At 40.0% G+C, this 19,566-nt stretch overlaps 1 protein-coding gene across 1 annotated transcript in view; it reads left to right on the top strand.

The window, feature by feature from the left end:
- The first annotated feature begins 1,915 nt into the window (after positions 1 to 1,915).
- Mcmdc2 (minichromosome maintenance domain containing 2) overlaps positions 1,916 to 19,566 on the top strand; it is a 32,701-nt gene continuing 15,050 nt past the window's right edge. Inside the window, exons 1-9 of the mRNA XM_029484027.2 lie at positions 1,916 to 2,049; positions 2,147 to 2,277; positions 2,351 to 2,410; positions 5,520 to 5,715; positions 6,311 to 6,433; positions 6,549 to 6,653; positions 9,299 to 9,424; positions 11,323 to 11,560; positions 15,873 to 16,078. Of these exons, the coding sequence (XP_029339887.1) occupies positions 1,956 to 2,049; positions 2,147 to 2,277; positions 2,351 to 2,410; positions 5,520 to 5,715; positions 6,311 to 6,433; positions 6,549 to 6,653; positions 9,299 to 9,424; positions 11,323 to 11,560; positions 15,873 to 16,078 (1,279 nt within the window). The 5' untranslated portion in view covers positions 1,916 to 1,955. The remainder of the gene's footprint in view (positions 2,050 to 2,146; positions 2,278 to 2,350; positions 2,411 to 5,519; positions 5,716 to 6,310; positions 6,434 to 6,548; positions 6,654 to 9,298; positions 9,425 to 11,322; positions 11,561 to 15,872; positions 16,079 to 19,566) is intronic.

The raw sequence follows: 19,566 nt of genomic DNA on the forward strand, positions 1-19,566 counted from the left end.
ATTTAAGAAAAAAATGGACGATTATGTTTTCAAAAACTTTGTAAACTTCTCTTTCCTTATATAATTATTTTGCACTTCAAAAACTTATTCTAAATTTACACAACCATTTCACTCAATGTCCTCCAACTTCAGAAACCTGTTTTTGTTCTTGGTGGTGGTGGTGGTGGTGGTGGTGGTGGTGGTGGTGGTGGTTTGGCTTTGTTTTGTTTTGAGACACAGATTCAATGGCTGTCCTCCATCTGCAGACCAGGCTAACCTAGACCTCAGGGACCTGTGTGCCTCTGCTTCCTGATCATTGGGATTAAATGTGTCCATGAGCATACCTAGCAAAAAGCTGATATTCTAACAATGTCAACCTTCAAAATTATTAATTTTGACCCCGATATAATAACAAAAGGGTAGCCACTTACTTTTCTATGCAAAGTATCCTGAACTATAGGTATGGGTGGATAAAATCAGTGATATATGACTCATAATGGGGGTGTTAGCCGGTATCTTTGGAAAACTCTCCCATTATAGAAATATTCACCTACTAAAAACAAAATTTATTTATTTATTTATTTAGGTGGTGCTGGGACTGAGCCCAGCCTTGTGCATGCTGGACAAGCAAGCTAGAATAGCATTATTGTACTTAGAGCCACACAGAAATAAACTCACTTTATTTATCCCTTTGAAGTGGAATGCATGGCTGCCTTGTTACCTTCTGTCATCAACCAAAAGAGTCCAAAGCAGTAGAAAAATACATGATAATGAGCCCAATTTTATGAAGCTTTTCACTTATCGTGTTCTATGGCCACTAACCTGTTCATATTCCTATTACAAGTTATCATATAGTTGTTCGCATAGCTGATTTACACGCTGTGCTCTTTAAAGGATAGACACTGTGTTTTGCTCATCTTTGCATTACTGGTGCCTAGGGAAAGTAAGGTAGCCAATAAATTATAGATAATAATAGCTGATAATGTTTCAATAATGTGTTAGTCATTATTTCTGACCTCTCTAAGTTGGATTTCTTAAAGACAGGGTCCAATCTTAATCATATCATTCCTAATAATATCACAATGATTGCATGACATATCTTGGTTCTAATATTTTCTGCTCAAGTGAACATTTTATATTCCCCTCTCCACCTCTACAGTATAATGTTCTATATTTGACACTGGCAAAGATTTAAAATGGAAAGAGGGCTTAATTGTTTAATACCTTTGTCTTTGTCAGCTAAAGATATTGGGGCAAGAGAGGCCAATCAATATCCCCAACAAATGCTGGGCCAAAAACCATTTCTCAGGTTTTTCAATTTAGTGCTCATAGGACCACATTTACTTTTTTCTCTGTGTGTGTGTGTGTGTGTGTCCTCGAGCAGTGAGCAGGGAGCTGGGGGCAATCAAAGGACAACTTGGTGAAGTTGATTTCTTCCACTATGTGGGTCCCAGGGGTCAAACTCCCTCATGAGACTTGGCTTCTTTACCCAATGAGTCATCTTGCTATCCCAAACTGGATTGATGAGACAGTTTATATGACGTTCATCCTTCAGCCTAGGCTTACATCGGGACTATCATTTAAAATTATTAGTTTCAGGTTGCATTTTTAGGAGTGCCTGCCCTAGAGAGACATTTTGAGCATCCTGCTAAGTGTGATTAAAGTGTTATCTGGGGATGGAGGTGTGAGTCAGGGTTCAATCAATAGCTAGGTTTCGTTTCTCTTTCAATTAGAAGGGTTACCTAGTTGCATCCTCAATTTTATGTTTTGTTGTTGTTGTTTGTTTGTTTGTTTGTTTGTTCATGGTTTTTCGAGACAGTGTCAATTTTATGTTTTAATGATTTGTAAGTTTTCTTAGTGGTCTTCAAAAGTAAACTTTATTTTGTTCTTCATTCTTTATCTGAGTCTCATCACTTTAATCTTTACCACCAGCTGTGGTTAATGTTCTACTAATAGAGATTACCACCAAGGAGAAAATGGAGACTCTGCAGATGAAAGAGGCAGCCCTTGTCTATCTCGACAGAAGTGGAGGCCTCCAAAAGTTTATAGACGACTGCAAGTCCTACAATGGTATGTCAGCGAGGGGGTGAGCAATGGTGTGTCAGTCAGGAGCCCTCAGACAAGTGTGCACACAATCATCCTGTTATTCACACTTATATCTTCACAGATTCAAAGCAAAGTTATGCTGTCTATCGGTTCAGTATTCTAATAAACCCCTGTGACGTTGTTGAATTAGATGCTGAACTTGGAAATCACATTTTACACCATCCCTTAAAAGCTGCTCGAGTTTTTCAATCAGTAAGTTAAAGAAGAAATGATTTCCATATCACACGGAAATCTTGGTAATGTGTTTGCTTGTTTGACATCACAGGTCTGCTTTGTTGCTGTGAAGACTCTCTCATTAATTGGACAGTTACAGACTGAAACTCAAGTAAGTTTTAATTAACTTTAAGTTTTCAAGACTGAAGTACAAATTTTCCAAATAACATACAATACTGTTTTTACAGTAATAAGTTAAAAACTAAAGAGTAGAATACATTTTACAAAGTCCAATTTACTATTTTCTAAGTCAGATTTTTTTCTTACTTAACATTTTTATTTGAGGGGTGGTCATGCTTATTCCACCAGAGCCTACAGAGGACAATGGTTGTCTCTATGTTTTCCTCTTCCACCACATGGGCTCAGGGGATAGAACTCAGGTGAGGTCGTCAGTCAGAGCTCCAATGCTGTATCAACATATCTGACAGAAACTAGTTAAAGGAGAAGGGATATGCTTCAGTGCTGTGCTCTTTCAGGGCAGGTCTGCCTCCCATAGCTGTCAGTGTTCAGGGTAGGTGAGCTTCCCATGGTTAATCATCTCTGAAAACACCCCCAACAACACATTTACCAGGGTACTGTATTAATTCCAAGGTGCTACTGAATCCAAATTGACAGCCAGCATTAACACAAACACCTTAATATGTTTCATTTTTGCCCATATTATCACTTTTAAGAATAAATGCTTTTATAATAACCATTTCAAATGTATCCAAAAGTAAAGATTTTATACAATTGACTTCTGTATATCTATCATTCAAGCTCAGTGATGCAATGTATATGCATCATCTATATTTATCTGGAATATTTTAAAGCACATCCCAGATGCTCTGTTATCTCACCCCATATATATACTTCAGGATCAACTTCTTTTCCCCACATCTTTTTTTTTAATTAATTTATTTTTATATGTAAGTACACTGTAGCCGTCTTTAGACACACCAGAAGAGGGCATCAGATCTCATTACAGATGGTTATGAGCCACCATGTAGTTGTGGGATTTGAACTCAGGACCTTCGGAAGTGCAGTCATTGCTCTTAACTGAGCCATCTCTCCAGCCCCCCCCCCTTTTTTATTATATATTTTCTTTATTTACATTTCAAATGTTATCCCCTTTCCTAGTTTCCCCTCTGAAAATTCCCTATCCTCTCTCCCCTCCCCCTGCTCCTCAACCCACCCACTCCTGGCTTCCTGGCCCTGGCATTCCCCTATACTGGGGCACAGAACCTTCACAGGACCAAGGGCCTCTCCTTCCACTGATGATCAACTAGGCCATCCTCTGCTACATATGCAGCTAGAGCCGTGAGTCCCACCATGTGTTTTTTTTGATTAGTGGTTTAGTCCCAGGGAGCTCTGGGAGTACTGGTTAGTTCATATTGTTGTTCCTCCTATGGGGCTGCAAACCCCTTCAGCTTCTTGGGTACTTTCTCTAGCTCCTTCATTGGGGACCCTGTGTTCCATCCATCCAATGGATGGCTGTGAGCATTCACTTCTGTATTTGTCAGGCACTGGCAGAGCCTCTCAGGAGACAGCTTTATCAGGCTTCTGTCAGCAACCTCTTGTTGGTATCCACAATAGTGTCTGGGTTTGGTTATCCACAATAGTGTCTGGGTGAGTTAATGGGATAGATCCCCAGGTGAGACAAGTCTCTGGATGGTCATTCCTTCAATCAAGATCAACTTCTAAAAACTGTTGTGTTGTGTTCTTATATAATCACAATATCATCATTTACAAACCAGTGGTATTTTCTTGATATCATTTAATATCCAGTCCATATTTTAATTTTTTCAATATTTTTTAACTTTTTGGGGGGTTTTCCCTCGAGCCAGGACCAAGGTATGCATGAGGTAGTGCATGCCCTATAATCCCATCACTTAGGAGGCAGAAACAGGAAGGTTTAAGGTTATCTTCAGAGCAGAGCAGTAGTACTTTTGTATTGCTCGCTGAGGCTTCTCCAGTTCTCCAGTCTGGTGCTAGCCCCACGCCTTCCTTTTTTATACCATTGATTAAAAAAAAAAAAAAAAACTGGTTAATTATCCTGTAAGATATTATGCCAGTGCATCCATCTAATTACTTATTTATGATAACATGTTATTTTTCTGTATCCTGTATGTCTAAAATAAGGCTTGACTCTGGAGGCTTAGGTCTAGATTCAACGCATTTTAACAACACATTATATAATGCTACATATTATACATTCAATATCATAAGGGATATAATGGTGCCTTTGTGATGTCAGTTGCTATTGTTCTGATCCCTACATTAATTATACAGTTTCATATCAATTTTCACCTGATGGTTTTAGAATACCTACAGTCTATCATTTCATTAGCAGTTATAATTTTATATTTTTCTCATTTTGCCACCCTCTCTGATTTATCTGAAATTACTCTATAAAATAAATTGTCTCATCTGGGGATATAGCTGGATAGGAGAACATTTGCCTAGCATGGGCAAAACTCTGATTTTAATCTCTAACATTCATAAATGAAAATTAAAATAAATTATTATTTATCATTATTTATTTGGTTACTCTAAAATACAATTTGTTTGGGAAATGTGGGATAAATATTTGATTATTTTCCTTTTAAGGCTTTGAAGGGTAATAACTTGAAAACGGGTAGTAACCTGTAATGATGCCCAATATTTCTTTCTTTCTCTTTTTTTTTTTTAACAAGAGAATTGCATGAGCTCTTCACTGTATCTGCAGGGAAGGCACTTGCTTCCATGCCTGACTGCTTTAATTTGATCCCTTACCGCCACATGGCGGAAGGAGAGAACTGATCCTCACAGTTTGTCTTCTAACCTTCACATGTATTGCATGCTATGACGTAATAAGTATATCTTTTAAAACAATTAGATGCCCCAATGCCATCTCCTATATTTTCAGTCCCAGACTTGGAATCATTACTTTCCCCCTCAAGAGCTCTGACTCCTTTTAATGTCAATTGATATTTTGAGATTACAGTTTGAGCACTAAAGTGTCCAATGCTATTGGGGTTCACATTAGTTTTTATTGTGGTTCAGAAAATGTGTATTTTTTAAGGAGCTCATTGTGGTATTTTTAATTAAGATGTTATAGGATTTTATGTTTTTCTCTGGCTTAATATTTGATTCATAGCAACAATAACATATTCTTAATATATATAGTATTCTTACTATATAAAAAGGCAAGTCAAATTGGATTGCAACTTTTACTAATGTGTTTTTTGTGTTCTTCTCAGATCAATATTGTGCTGAAGTTAACACATTTACCAGCCCTGCCAAGCTATAGTCTTGATCTTTGTGAATTTCCACTTAATTATGCATCTCAGAGATTTTATATGATGCAAGGGATTGTGATTGCAATGACAACTATAACCAAGTACACTCAAGGTGCAAGGTTCTTGTGTTCAGATGAAGTGTGTCCTTTTTCAAAAGGTCAGTGTTCAAATGGGAAATTAAAAAAACAAGCTGTTTCATCTCAAACCATCTCTGCAATTGGTGGCTAATCAAGCATTTATTAGTGTCTCCTAAAATTCATTAGTTTACTGTGCATCATCTTGAAACGATCTTCCCTGCACTCCACAGCTTCATAAGTGTTGATGTTGTCCTGGAAAAGGACATATCAAATGAGACAGAACAAAATGAGATCTGTTTGCTCATGCAGTTTCCTCTGTGCTTAAGATCTAACCTAGCCAGCCTGCTTCTCCATTGATTCTCAAGGTTGGTTGAGCTGGATGAAGCTTCCTCTCTCCTCTCTGAGCTCTCTGTTAATGACGCCACATACAGAAATTGTGTATTTAAGTATCCATGTCACCAATGCCTTAGCATAGTGCCCGAGAGGAAACAGTCATGTTGCCAACACTTGGGAAGCTGAAGCAGGAGGATGGAGGGTTCAAGGCTAGCCTGGGCTACACAGTGATACCTGTACAAACAAACAAACAAGGCAAGCAATACACACTAACTGATAATAGTAAATGGTTGAAAAATAGCCAATCTGAGAGAGGCTGAGCTCAGCGCTGTTTTCTTTCAGGATTTCAGTATGTAAGAGTCCATGTGCCTGGAGCTACAGAATCTGCAACAGTAAGAAATGACTTTTTATGCAGTCTCTGTTCATCTTCACTTCAAGAAGACAGAAAATTTAGAGTACTTGGTGGTAAAAAAAAATGCATTTACATTTTGTGATAACTTTCAAATAGTCTCTTGTATTTTAATAGGAGACTTAATCTGAATATGGATTCTATTAACATTTTTTTGTTCTTTACCTTAAGATAAACAGATAGTTGAAATAATCACCACAAAAATGTTTCATGCTTTTCAAGGAGACTCTAAAAGCCAGCCATTTAGGTTTCAATCACTTGGTATTTTCCTAAGAGGTATGTAAAGTTCTGTTTGAATTTGAAACAAATTGCTAACATATTGTAAAGTGTCCTGACAGCTTACACAGGGAAAGTTATCTTTATCTGGAATTGCCGTTTATAGTAATAATGTCACATTATTCTCATCCTCTCTTTCTCTCTCTCTCTCTCTCTCTCTCTGTGTGTGTGTGTGTGTTGTACCTTGTTGTTTGTTAATATTAGCATACAGGCTGGGTGTGATAGTGCATGCTTCATTCATTCCAGCATTAGAGGCACTCTGTAAGATCAAGGCCAGCCAGATTTACACAGTGAGGCCCAATATCAAAAAAAAAAAATTATTAGTATATGAACATGATGAAAAAGAGATTTGGGGATTTTGCTGCACAGAGTAAGAGTCTCTTAAAGATGAGACTGACACCTGTGACTGTGGAGAACTGATGGGTAAGTACAAGGAGACAAGTGATTGCCATGGAGTGGGGCATCACTTACAGGATCAGGTGCCTAAGAAAGAAGTTAGAGCTGTGGCAACAATGCACATTTGTCTTTTCCTGTGGACTGAAATTTGAGAAATTAAAAGTATTCACTTAGTGCCGGGCGTGGTGGCGCACGCCTTTAATCCCAGCACTCGGGAGGCAGAGGCAGGTGGATTTCTGAGTTCAAGGCCAGCCTGGTCTACAAAGTGAGTGCCAGGACAGCCAGGGCTACACAGAGAAACTCTGTCTCGAAAAACCAAAAAAAAAAAAAAAAAAGTATTCACTTAGAGGCTGGAAAGATGGCTCAGCAGTTAAGAGCACTGGCTGCTCTTTCAGAGGTCCTGAGTTCAATTCCCAGCAACCACGTGGTGGCTCACAACCATCCGTAATGAGATCCGATGTCATCTTCTGGTGTGTCTGAAGATAGCAACAGTGTACTCACATACATAAAATAAATAATTAAAAAATTAGTAATAAAAGCATTCACTTAGAGAGATGGCTGCTGTAATTCTACAACCTTTAAGTGTTGTGCTGTTTCACTGTTTGTCTTGAAACTCAGTGCTTGTATTCAGGAGAGAGAGGAGAGACAGGGACATGAAGAGAGAGAGAGAGAGTGTGTGTGTGTGTGTGTGTGTGTGTGTGTGTGAGAGAGAGAGAGAGAGAGAGAGAGAGATGTGTACTTGTCTCTGTGTGCATGTAGAGGTCAATGTTGAGTGTCTTATAGATCTCTCTCAGCCCTGTTGTTGAGACAAGGTCTCTCTCACAGCATGACTGTGGTGCTTTCCTTCAGGCTAGGCTCGCTGTCCCCTGAGCTCCAAGGCCTGGCCTGGCCCCCCACACCACTTAGCACTGAGGTCACAGGTGTGATCTGCCATGCTCAGCATCTCCTGTGGGCATGAGGAAACTAGGCAGAGCTCAGTAAAGAGCATGGCAGGTACTGTGCTCACTGAGCCTCTTTCTAAGCCCTTAATTAGACTTTAAAAATAAACTTGGGCCAGGCATGGTGGCGCACGCCTTTGATCCCAGCACTCGGGAGGCAGAGGCAGGCGGATTTCTGAGTTCCAGGACAGCCAGGGATACACAGAGAAACCTTGTCTCGAAAAAATATATAAATAAATAAATAAATAAACTTGGAGGGCTAATAAGATGTGCTGTCAGGTAAAAATGCTTGCTGCCAAGCCTGACAGCCTGAGTTGATTACTGTAACCCACATGGTCAAAGAAGAGAACTGATTCCTGAAAGTTGTACTCTCACAGCCAACATGCACACACACATACCATACATACAGCACACATACACACTTGATGGAGTTTAAAGGCTTATCCCAGTCTGCATGTGTGAGAAGAACATGGCCTAGCATGAAAGGGTGTCTTAGACTAGATGTGCATTCAGTTTTTCCTCTTACAATGACTTGGCCCCACAGAGATTGCTTGCTCTCTTGGTTTTCCATGAAAAACGTACAGGTGGAAATATCCAGTTAGTAATTTTAAAATTACTTAATTTTCTAGATAAATAATGTGACTTACATGATGTTTATTAACATTCTTTAGCATTTAATTGAAATATGTTCTGTCTTATATGGAATGGTATTTTTCCTCTTGACAGCATTATAGGTGAATATTTAATTATCCTAGTTGCTATTCCCCATGCCTCTTGAAGCTTACTTGCCTATAAATATCAACATATGTTAGCTATATAATGGCCTTGGTTTCCATTATTGGTGCCATTGCATATGGATACTGTAATTTTTTAAAAGATTTATTTATTTATTTATTTATTTATTTAATGTATATGAGTACACTGTAGCTGTACAGATGGTTGTGAGCCATCATGTGGACCTCTGCTCGCTCCAGCCCCGCTCACTCTAGCCCAAAGATTTATTTATTTTTATATGTAAGTACACTGTAGCTGTCTTTAGACACACTAGAAGAGGGCATCAGATCTCATCACCGATGGTTGTGAGCCACCATGTGGTTGCTGGGATTTGAACTCAGGACCTTTGGAAGAGCAGTCAGTGCTCTTAACCTCTGAGCCATCTCTCCAGCCCCCATGGGTACTGTATTAAATAAAGGTTAACACTTCACTACTAACTCAACTACTGAGTTGTCACTTGTTCCAGATCTTTGAACCAGATATGATATGCAGTTTCATTTAGTGAATGCTATTTTCTTTTGTGTTTAATAAACATAGATGAACTAGTGAATAAGATGAAAATAGGAAATGAATATAAAATTATTGGAATTCCAGTCTGTGTCAAAACTTCACAAACTGCTCTCTGTGTAGAAGCAAATAGTATCACTCCCTACACAGCAAAAGGTAAGAAAACCCATGTATTTTAACATATGTAAGTCCATCTGTTTAGCAAACAGTGTTGTTTGCCTTTGTGCGAGGCCCTCTCCTAAGCAATAGAAACATAGTGAAGCAGAAGGCCAGGCTGTCTACTCCTAACTCGCATGGTAGTGGCCAGTCAGATGGCCACTAAGCCTGGTGTGGTGGCACACTAGCACTTGGGAGGCTGAGGCAGGAGGGGCAAAGCTTGACACCAGCTTGAGCTGTGTAATGAGTTGCTGCTCAGCCCGGGGTTATTTTAGCAAGGCTCAACCTCCAAATAAAAACCACAAAACTAGCCAATGAAGCAGTCCCTGCTACTAAACAAGATGTTTACAGTCTTGGTGTAATTGAAGACCTCTTTCTGGAACTAAATCTTATGTTGACTTTTTGTAGGTTAACAATGAGAGAAATGTTTCTGACATTTTTCTGAGCATGGTGGTACAAACTTAAGCCTATGGCTTTGTCACAGAGGCAGGAAGTCAACCTGGGGTACAGTAAGAAGCCAGAAATCTTTTGGGGTTCCAAGAGTTAATAGACCAAAAGAGAAACAAACAAACAAACAAACAAAACAAAAAACAGAAAAAATCAAAAAAAAAAAAAAGCAAAGCCAGGCAGTGGTGGAAACCCTGTCTCGAAAAACCAAAATAGAAAACAAGAGTTAATAGATTTGTTTTCTGGCTAAGGCAATTCATAGTAACTGCTGTGGTCTGAAGAGGAGATCAGAAAAAGGCAAGGGGATGAAAATACCACCCTTTTTTTTTAAAGTTTTTTTTTTTAATGTATATGAGTACACTATAGATGTACAGATGGTTGTGAGCCTTCTTGTGGTTGTTGGGAATTGAATTTTTAGGACCTTTGCTTGCTCCGGTTGGCCCTGCTTACTCTGGTCAACTCCGCTCTCTGTCCCTGCTTGCTCCGTACCAGAAGAGGGTGTCAGATCTCATTACTGGTGATTGTGAGCCATCGTGTGGTTTCTGGGATTTAAACTCAGGACCAGGTTAGTGCTCTTACCTGCTGAGCCATCTCTACAGCTCCAACCTTTCTGTTTGTTTGTTTTTTGTTTTTTGAGACAGGGTTTCTCTGTGTTGTAGCCATGGCTGTCCTGGAACTTGCTCTGTAGACCAGGCTGGCCTCCAGTTCACATAGAATAGCCTGCCTCTTTCTGTCTCATGTACCACCACCATCCAGCCCAACTTGAAACTAAATGCAAGTGAATTCTAGATACTTCAGCTGATCTTGAAAAGACTTTTAAAAAGAAGGAGACTGTTGAAGAAAGCAAGCAACATAAACGAACAGTTTGGTGACCATTTTTATGTATTGTGAAGTACTTCATGACTTACTTGCTTGTTATCAGAACACAGCTTATATGCAGGTGGAAAGTCTGCTTTCTTATGTTGAACTCTAGGATCAAGTGTTAGACTACAATAAGCCTTCCTAGATCTGGGCGTGAGCACTGCCCAGAGGCTAGCAGAGCTATCACACACAGCTTCTCCTCTGACATTCACCTTTCTTAGGAGCTGGATAGAATCAGGGTGGAGAACATTTAGACTACTACAGTGTGGCATAGTGCAGTTATTTCAGAGTAGGAAAATACAAATCCTTCAACCACAGCACCCTGGGTACTTCCTGATAGGAGCAAAGACAGCTGTATTGAAGCCTCATCCCTGCTGCCTCACACATGACTGCAGAGGAGAACAGATGATTGGCTTTCAGCTCACAACTCATTCATGTGGGGGTGTGAGGTAACTGGGGTAAGAAATGATGGGCAAGCATTTCACCAATCATAATATCATAAAATTTGAGTATGGTACATTACAAGAACTATATTTTGAAATTATTTTGAATAAAGGAATCAAATACCTGTCCTTTTTATTTTTTTTCAGTTCCTTCAGGAATTAGTGACAACTTTAGGTGTCTCCTCTCCTTGACTTCGAGCTCGTGCTGGAAATTCACAGCAATACTGGCCAATATCTTTGCATCACAGATTGTTCCTCCTGGGACTTACAATTTGCTCAAACTTTGTTTGTTGATGAGTCTAGTACAGACAAGGGACTGCAACAGGGAACGAGAAGACTGCTTGGATATTTTAGTTATAACCAGTGACACTCTGCTTGTAGACAGGTAAGGTGTTTGCCATGAAGTTTTCAAATTTTATATTGCTCACAAAATTGTATAAATTCTTCCTCCTAATATTACTGTGATTATAAAAAATGCATCTGAGTACTAAAGCATTTAAATAGATTAGTACTAATAAAGTTGAAAACTTCTTTTTACAGGGTCTCACTATGAAGCTCTGGCTGTCCTGGAACTAGCTCTGTAGAACAGGCTGGCCTCAAACTCAGAGATCTGCCAGCTTCTGCCCCCTGAATGCTAAGACTTAAGGCATGCACCACCACCACCTGGCTTAGAATTGGGAACTTTTGGTGTTAGATAAAATTTATATATAGTGAAATAACCAGATCTTGTCACTACTATTTTTAAGGTTTGTTTATATATATTAGTGCTTTGCCTGCATGTATTCCTGCACACCAGAAAAGGTATCGGATTCCATTATAGATGGGTGTGAGTACCATATGGTTGCTGGGAATTGAACTAGAACATTTGGAAAAGCAACCAATGCTCTTAACCGCTGAGCCATCTCTCCAGCCCCATGGAGACAAATGTCATTATTATTAAAACAAAAAAACAAACTAGAAGTTTTTGACAAATTTTTCTAATTTGCTTTACATTGCTGTGATAAACACTAGGCCCAAAAGCACTTCACTGGGAGAAAGGGTTTATTTCAGCTTACATGTTACACTCCACCACTGAGAGGTAAGGGTAGGAGCTCAGGGAGGAACCTAATCCAGAAACTGACAGCAGAACCAAAAAAGACCACTGATATCTGACTTGCTCTCTGTGTCTGGCTCAGCTGCCTTCCATGTACAACCCAGGACCCACAGTGTGACACAGGCCACAATGGCTGGACCCTCCCACATCAATCATTAATCAAGAGAATGTTTGCCAGACATGCCCACAGACCGATTTGATGGAGGCAGTTCCTTAGCTGAGGCTCCCTTTCCCAGGTGGCAACTGTCTATGTGAAAGGGCAATACCCAGCACACACTCACTCCGAAAACTTACCTCAGTCTTTCTTCCACTTATCACCGGAACTAACTTTCCTGTTCATGAGACAGGGTGCTCTGTAACCCTGGCTGGCCTGGAGCTCTCACTTTGTAGGTCAGGCTGGCCTTGAACTGAGACTCGCCTGCCTCTGCCTCCTCTGCTGGGTTTATGTTATTACTCTTCTCCCAATGATGGTTTTGCATGTTTAGAGTATTATAAATAAACTGCTCTATCTTAACATTTTGGTGATAGGGATCAATACTAGGACTTGGTATGTACTAGACAAAGCCTCTACAGCTGAGCTACATACCCTGTAAACACTCTTGTATAACATTTGTGTCACTTCGATTTAGAGGATTTCTGTTTCCGGTTTGTTATTTCCTCTTGTTTCATCTTTTCTGGGTTCAGTTAAGAAATTTTTGCCTACATGAAAGTTGTGAAAATTCTTTGTTTTCTTTCTAGAAATATATTTTGTTTTTTTTTGTTGTTATTGTTGAGTCTTTTCCCAGTGTGTCCATGTTGTGGGGGAGTGCGCATGCCACAAAGCACACATGGGTGTCAGAGGGCACCTTGGTGGTGTTGATTGTCTCTTTGTACCTTTACATGTGTTCAAGGGATTGAACCCAAGTTGCTGGGCAAGTGTCCTTACCCACTAAGGGATTACCTGTCCAGCTGCCCTTGAGATAGTGTCTCTATGTGGGATTGTGTAGTGAAAGTTGATGTCTCTCCTATGCAGTCTCCACATCATCTGTTATAAGGTTTTATCTCCTTGTTTCCTCGTACCAAGTTTAAAATTAAACTAGACTGTAAATCTATTTGAACACTATTTTTTGTTGTGAATTTTTTATCTATATTTAGGTCAATAGTACACAGTCCTGGTTATTCAGGCTTGAAATCAGGCAAGTCAACCTTGTCTCAAAAATTAGATACTTTAAAAAAGTTGTATACCACCTCCAAAAATTCTATTTTAAGTAGTTGAGGAATAGAGATGGGCATTAGAATTTGTTTTGAAACAAAACAAAAACTCCTTACATGATTTTAATGTGACCTGTAGCTAAGAACCACTGCTCATTTCAGGCTAGAAATGTTCCTTCTGCAGTGTCCTCCGTGTTCCATACCCCTGGGCTAATGTTTAAATCCTGTGATGATGCATACACTGACCACACTTTCTGGCATTTTCCTGTCTACATCTAAAGGACACTACCTGGGTCCCTTTTACATTCCATGTCTGTGTCTGGTCGTCATATATGGTTGCATCAGAAAGTTGTAATTTCTGTGGTAAGGATTTTAAAGATAGCCACATTAGACAGAGTTTTCATTGCTGTCAAAAGTGTTCAAGAGAAACAATCCAAAGGATAAAAATCTTTATTTTTGCTCACAATTGCAGTCTATCATTTACATGTTCCATTGCTATCTGCCAGTACTGAGGCAGAATGCCATGGCAGAGAAAAACAGCTCATCTTTGGTAGACAGGAACCAGAGGGAGAGAGACAGGAAGAGGCAGAGGACACAGTCTATTTGTTCAGGGAATGTCCACTTACTTAATCTTGCGCACGCCCGACTGGCCAGCAAGAACAACTCTGCAACAGGATCCTTCCGTACACATTTATTGGGAGAGCTTGATTGCAGAGGCGAAGTGACCCCAAGCCCAGAACTGGTGCTACTTATATAGGCCTAGGAGAGGCGTGTCTCACACCCGGATTGGTTGTGCTTGGGTTATGCTTTTCACCTCGTTTGCATGCCTACATCTGATTGGTTAACTTGTCTCCCATCTGATTGGTTAACTTGTCTCCCATCTGATTGGTTAATTTTGGTTAATTCTCAAAACCTCATCTTGGCAAAAGAACTTTACTGCCTATGTATGCGTGGTGGCCAGCAGAAGCCAGTGCCACCCTGCAATGGCACATGTGGCTTCCCACAACTTAAGAGGTCCTAACTCCTAAATCTTCTGTCCTAATGTGAGTTCCTCCATTGATCAGGTAGGAACCCCCAGGACCCACATACTTTGCCCAAGCCCACAATCTATCCAACCCCAAACATGAGTGCTTAGAGGATATCTCAGGTTTACAACAATACTAAAGTAATGATATTCTTTAGGTAGACTAAAGTCCTTTATCATAATTTAAATTTGAGAATTAAAGAAATTGAAGCAGTTAACAATAATATTAAAAGCAAAAATGAAGATGGAACAAGCGTTGTCATGATACAGACACAGTAGGAAAAGTCAAGATAGGACGTTGACAAACCTGAGAAACAGATCTGGAATTTATAAAAGAAAGTAAGCCATAAAAAGACAGTGATCCACCGGGCAGTGGTGGCACACGCACAACTCTAATCCCAGCACTCAGGAGGCAGAGACAGGTCTACAGAGCAAGTTCCAGGACAACCATGCTACACAAACAAACCCTGTCTCAAAAACAAACAAACAGCCGGGCGTGGTGGCGCACGCCTTTAATCCCAGCACTCGGGAGGCAGAGGCAGGCGGATTTCTGAGTTCGAGGCCAGCCTGGTCTACAGAGTGAGTTCCAGGACAGCCAGGGCTATACAGAGAAACCCTGTCTCGAAAAACCAAAAAAAAAAAAAAAAAAAAAAAAAAAAAAAACAAACAAACAAAATCACAACAACAACAAAAGAAATTATGCAGTTTGGGCTGGTGAGATGGCTCAGTGGGTAAGAACACCCGACTGTTCTTCCGAAGGTCCAGAGTTCAAATCCCAGCAACCACATGGTGGCTCACAACCATCCGTAACGAGATCTGACGCCCTCTTCTGGAGTGTCTGAAGACAGCTACAGTGTACTTACATATAATAAATAAATAAATCTTTAAAAAAAAAAAGAAATTATGCAGTTTAAATGTTGCCTTTTTATGGCTTTCTCTGATTCTTTTCTAAAAGTAAATAATAATTCCCTTTGTGGTACTCTCAAGAAATTATTTTAGAATTATTCCATTGTAAAGTATTTCTCTAACTCTGTCTACACTGTAAGTTGTTCAAATAAAATACCAGGTTTCGGGGCTGGTGAGATGGCTCAGTGGGTAAGAGCACCCGACTGCTCTTCCAAAGGTCCAGAGTTCAAATCCCAGCAACCACATGGTGGCTCACAACCATCTGTAACAAAATCTAACTCCCTCTTCTGGAGTGTCTGAAGACAGCGACAGTGTACTTACATATAATAAATAAATAAATAAAATCTTTAAAAAAAAAATACCAGGTTTCATATATGTACTGCTTGATAGAAAATGGCCAAATTAAATTTAAACATGTTGTTAACATGTAATGACCTCTGAAAATAAATTATTAAATATCGGTGAATAATTTATTTTTCCTAGACTTTTGAATTTTAGCATGAATCTTGTCTCCCGTGGTATACGTCATCCTGTCTGTACAGAAGTTTTTCCTACAGTGTCCAGAAATAAATATGGAACAGGAGCAGTGAGCATTCAGGCCGGCAGTGCTTTGCTTGCTAAGGGTGGTATCTGCTTTATAGGAGACCTGACATCCCATAAAAAAGATAAACTTGAACAGCTTCAATCAGGTAAATAATACTCTCTCAAATCATCCCACCTGCTTACCCTCGTCTCACCTGTACTGAGGAGTCATTTCACAGCTGAGATAGAAGTGCACAGGGCAGCCGGGCGTGGCAGCGCATGCCTTCAATCCCAGCATTCAGGAGGCAGAGGCAGGCAGATTTCTGAGTTCGAGCCAGCCTGGTCTACAAAGTGAGTTCCAGGACAGCCAGGGCTACAGAGAAACCCTGTCTCAAAAACCAAAAAAAAAAAAAAAAGAAAGAAAAGAAAAGAAAAAAAAAAGAAAAAAGAAAAAGAAGTGCACAGGGCTTAGGAGATGAAAATTAGAATGAATGTTAGTTCTCAGTTTAATTTTAGAAATAAAATAATTTAATTTGCAAATGCATTGTTTTAGCCTTTACTCTAGGCTCTAATACGTGACTGTATTTTGAGCCAATTTTGTTCCTTTTTGTCTTATTATATTATTGAAGATTTAGCACAATGAGAAAAATAGTTGTTCCAAATCTTCAGGTTTGACACCATTAATTGTAATTAATGCTAACTGTGGAGTTATTGTTGTTGTTTTAATTTTAAAGCCCAGGATGAAGAGATTTCCCTCTATTCCTAGTCCACTAACAAGTTTTATTATGAATCAGTATAGGATTTTGTCAGATCTTTTTTCTTATATCTATTAATTTGATTATGCAGTTTTTATAGCTTACATTGATTTTGCTTTGGGTTTTGCTGTTTTATGACTATCAATATTTTATTTGTATGTATATCTATTTTCCACTTGGGCCTGGTGCTCCCAGAAGCCAGAAGAGGACATTGAATCCCCTGGAACTGGATTTGCAGATAGTTATGCGCTGTTGTTAGTTCTGGGAATCAAATGCAGGTGTGCTGCAAGAGCAGCCAGGGTTCTTAACCACGTCGGCATCCCGCCAGCTCCACACTGGTTAATTTGAATACTGGACCAGCACAGCATAGCTGAGATAGGCCCGACTTAATCGGTATGAATATGGTGTGGGTGTTCTGGAAAGGTGTAAAAGAGATGCCTGATTACATACTGGACAGTGCCGCCTACCATGGCTGACAGGTACAAGCCCAGCTTGATAAGTAATGCACTTATCAGAAGTCACTGATGGAACGTTTGATAGTCTACAGGCAGCTACACTCACCTGAACCACCTCTCCAACTCCTGTTCTAAGTCCCCCATACAGGACAAAAGCAAATCAGCTCCAGAGAGGTATGTGTCTAGGGAGCACTTGGTCCTTATCCTCATTAGAAACTTTGAAGGTTTTAGTAAATACTGCGAGACCATGAGAAGGGAGGCTTTATTTGGTTGGAGTCTGACACTTGCTGCCAGTATACAGACAGCTAAGTAGCAGATTGCTACAAAATAGTAAGTATTACTTTGGCAAGGTGTATCGGTTACTTGTCTTGTTGCTGCAACAAAATACTTAACAAAAGCAATGTACAGAAGGATGGGTTTATTGTGGCTCACAGTTCTAAAGGGAACAGTACAGTCCATCCTATCAGGAAAAGAATAATGGCAGTTCAAGGCAGCAGGTCACTTTGCATCCATAGTCAGAAACCACAGAGAGATGTGTATGCTCAACAGCTTTCTATGTTCCTTTCCAGTTATTTGTGTGTATGTATGTATGAGTGTGGTGGCTTGAATGAGAATGGCCTCCATAGGCTTATACATTTGAATGCTTGGTCTCTAGTTGGTAAATTATGTAGGAAGGATTAGCAAGTATAATTTTGTTGGAGAAGGTGTGTCGCTGGGGTGAACTTTGAGGTTTCAAAAGCCCAGCTCAAGCTGTCTCAAACACTCTGTCTGCCTCCTGCTTGGGGATCAGGAGGTAACCTCTCAGCTTACTACTCCAACACCATGCCTGCCTGCCTGCCTGTCTGTCTGTCTGTCTGTCTGTCTGCCTGCCTGCCTGGCTGTCTGCCTGTCTGCCTGTCTGCCTGTCTGCCTGTCTGCCTGCCTGCCTGCCTGCCTGCCACTGTCCTCCCAGCCATGATCATGGACCCCAATTAAACGCTTTCTTCTATGAGCTGCCTTGGGTGTGGTGTCCGTTTCTAGCAATAGAACAGTAACTAAGACAGATGGGGTATATTCAGAATATAGACGTTTCTGTAAGTCAATACTTTAAAAAACAGAACTCTTGGGCTCAGGAGTAGAGTGCATGCTTTCCATTTTTTATTGCTGATCATCAGTGGTCATCAGGGTATAGAAGTAAAAACCACAAGGAGATAGCAACAAGCATAAAGTAGGACAAGTGCCAACTCCAGAAGAGACCAGAAATCAAGTTAAAACACTGCTGGTACCATCTTTCAATTTTTAATAACTTTAGGCTGGGGATATAACTTAATTGATAGAGTGCTTGCCTTGAAAACCCTAGGTTTGGTCCCCAGCACCACACACAAAAGAATTTTAAAAACAGCTTTTCCTTTGAAGTCACACATTGCAAAGTGCAGTGAGACTGGAGGAAACACATCCATGGGCTATCAACAGTAGCCTGTCTCTTTCTTTGAGCACTGATAGTGTCTACATGGCCTTCATGACACAGCTGGCTCTAACTTTAATTTTCAGTGACTTCTCTTTCATTGTTGATGAACTGAAGTCCAGTTCCTTACCATTTCTTACCTTGGCTGCAGACACTGTCACTGACTGAGCCAGAGGTGCTACATCTGTGCCTATGGATCAGATTTGCTTCCTAATTCCGTGGAAGAGCCTTTCAGGACATAACATATAATAAACAAATCCTTAAATGTGTGGACATCTGTGACTGACATCTTTCATTTAGCTTAAAAAATAGCAAATTTCATCCATGAAAACATAAATCTATAAATCTCAGCACTCTGGAATCTAAGGTAGAGGGTCAGGATTTTAAGGCCAGTCTAGAATACATAGTGAGTCTGAGGCCAGCCTGAGCTACATAACAAGACTCTCTGAAATCATAAGTCCCTAATTAAATGCTTCTTTTCATAAGAGTTGCAACGATCTTGGTGTTTCTTCATAGCAATGGACACTTACTAAGACAAAGTACATTTATACTCTTGTACATCTATTACTGCTGTACATTTCCAGAATTGTTTGATAACTCCTGTTTTAGAAATTATTTAATCTGGACTCGAGATTTTTACTCTCATCTTAAATTGTTTAGTTCCCAGATTTAAACACACACACACACCTTTATATTCACAAGAGCTGGGCAGATACCTAGCCTCCATGCTATTAGAATCTACTTTCCTATAGATAAATTCTTACTATTTCCTATGTTTCATCTGGACTTTTTCTGGACTCCAGTTGGCCAGCCTTCGGGGCCATGGTTTTTATTTTTTATTTATTTATTTGGTTTTTTCGAGACAGGGTTTCTCTGTGTAGCCCTGGCTGTCCTGGCACTCACTTTGTAGACCAGGCTGGCCTCGAACTCAGAAATCGGCCTGCCTCTGCCTCCCGAGTGCTGGGACTAAAGGCGTGCGCCACCACGCCCGGCACTGGGGC

This window comes from Mus caroli, unplaced genomic scaffold, assembly GCF_978045245.1.
Source record: "Mus caroli unplaced genomic scaffold, Mus_caroli_1 scaffold_1, whole genome shotgun sequence".
NCBI lineage: Eukaryota > Metazoa > Chordata > Mammalia > Rodentia > Muridae > Mus > Mus caroli.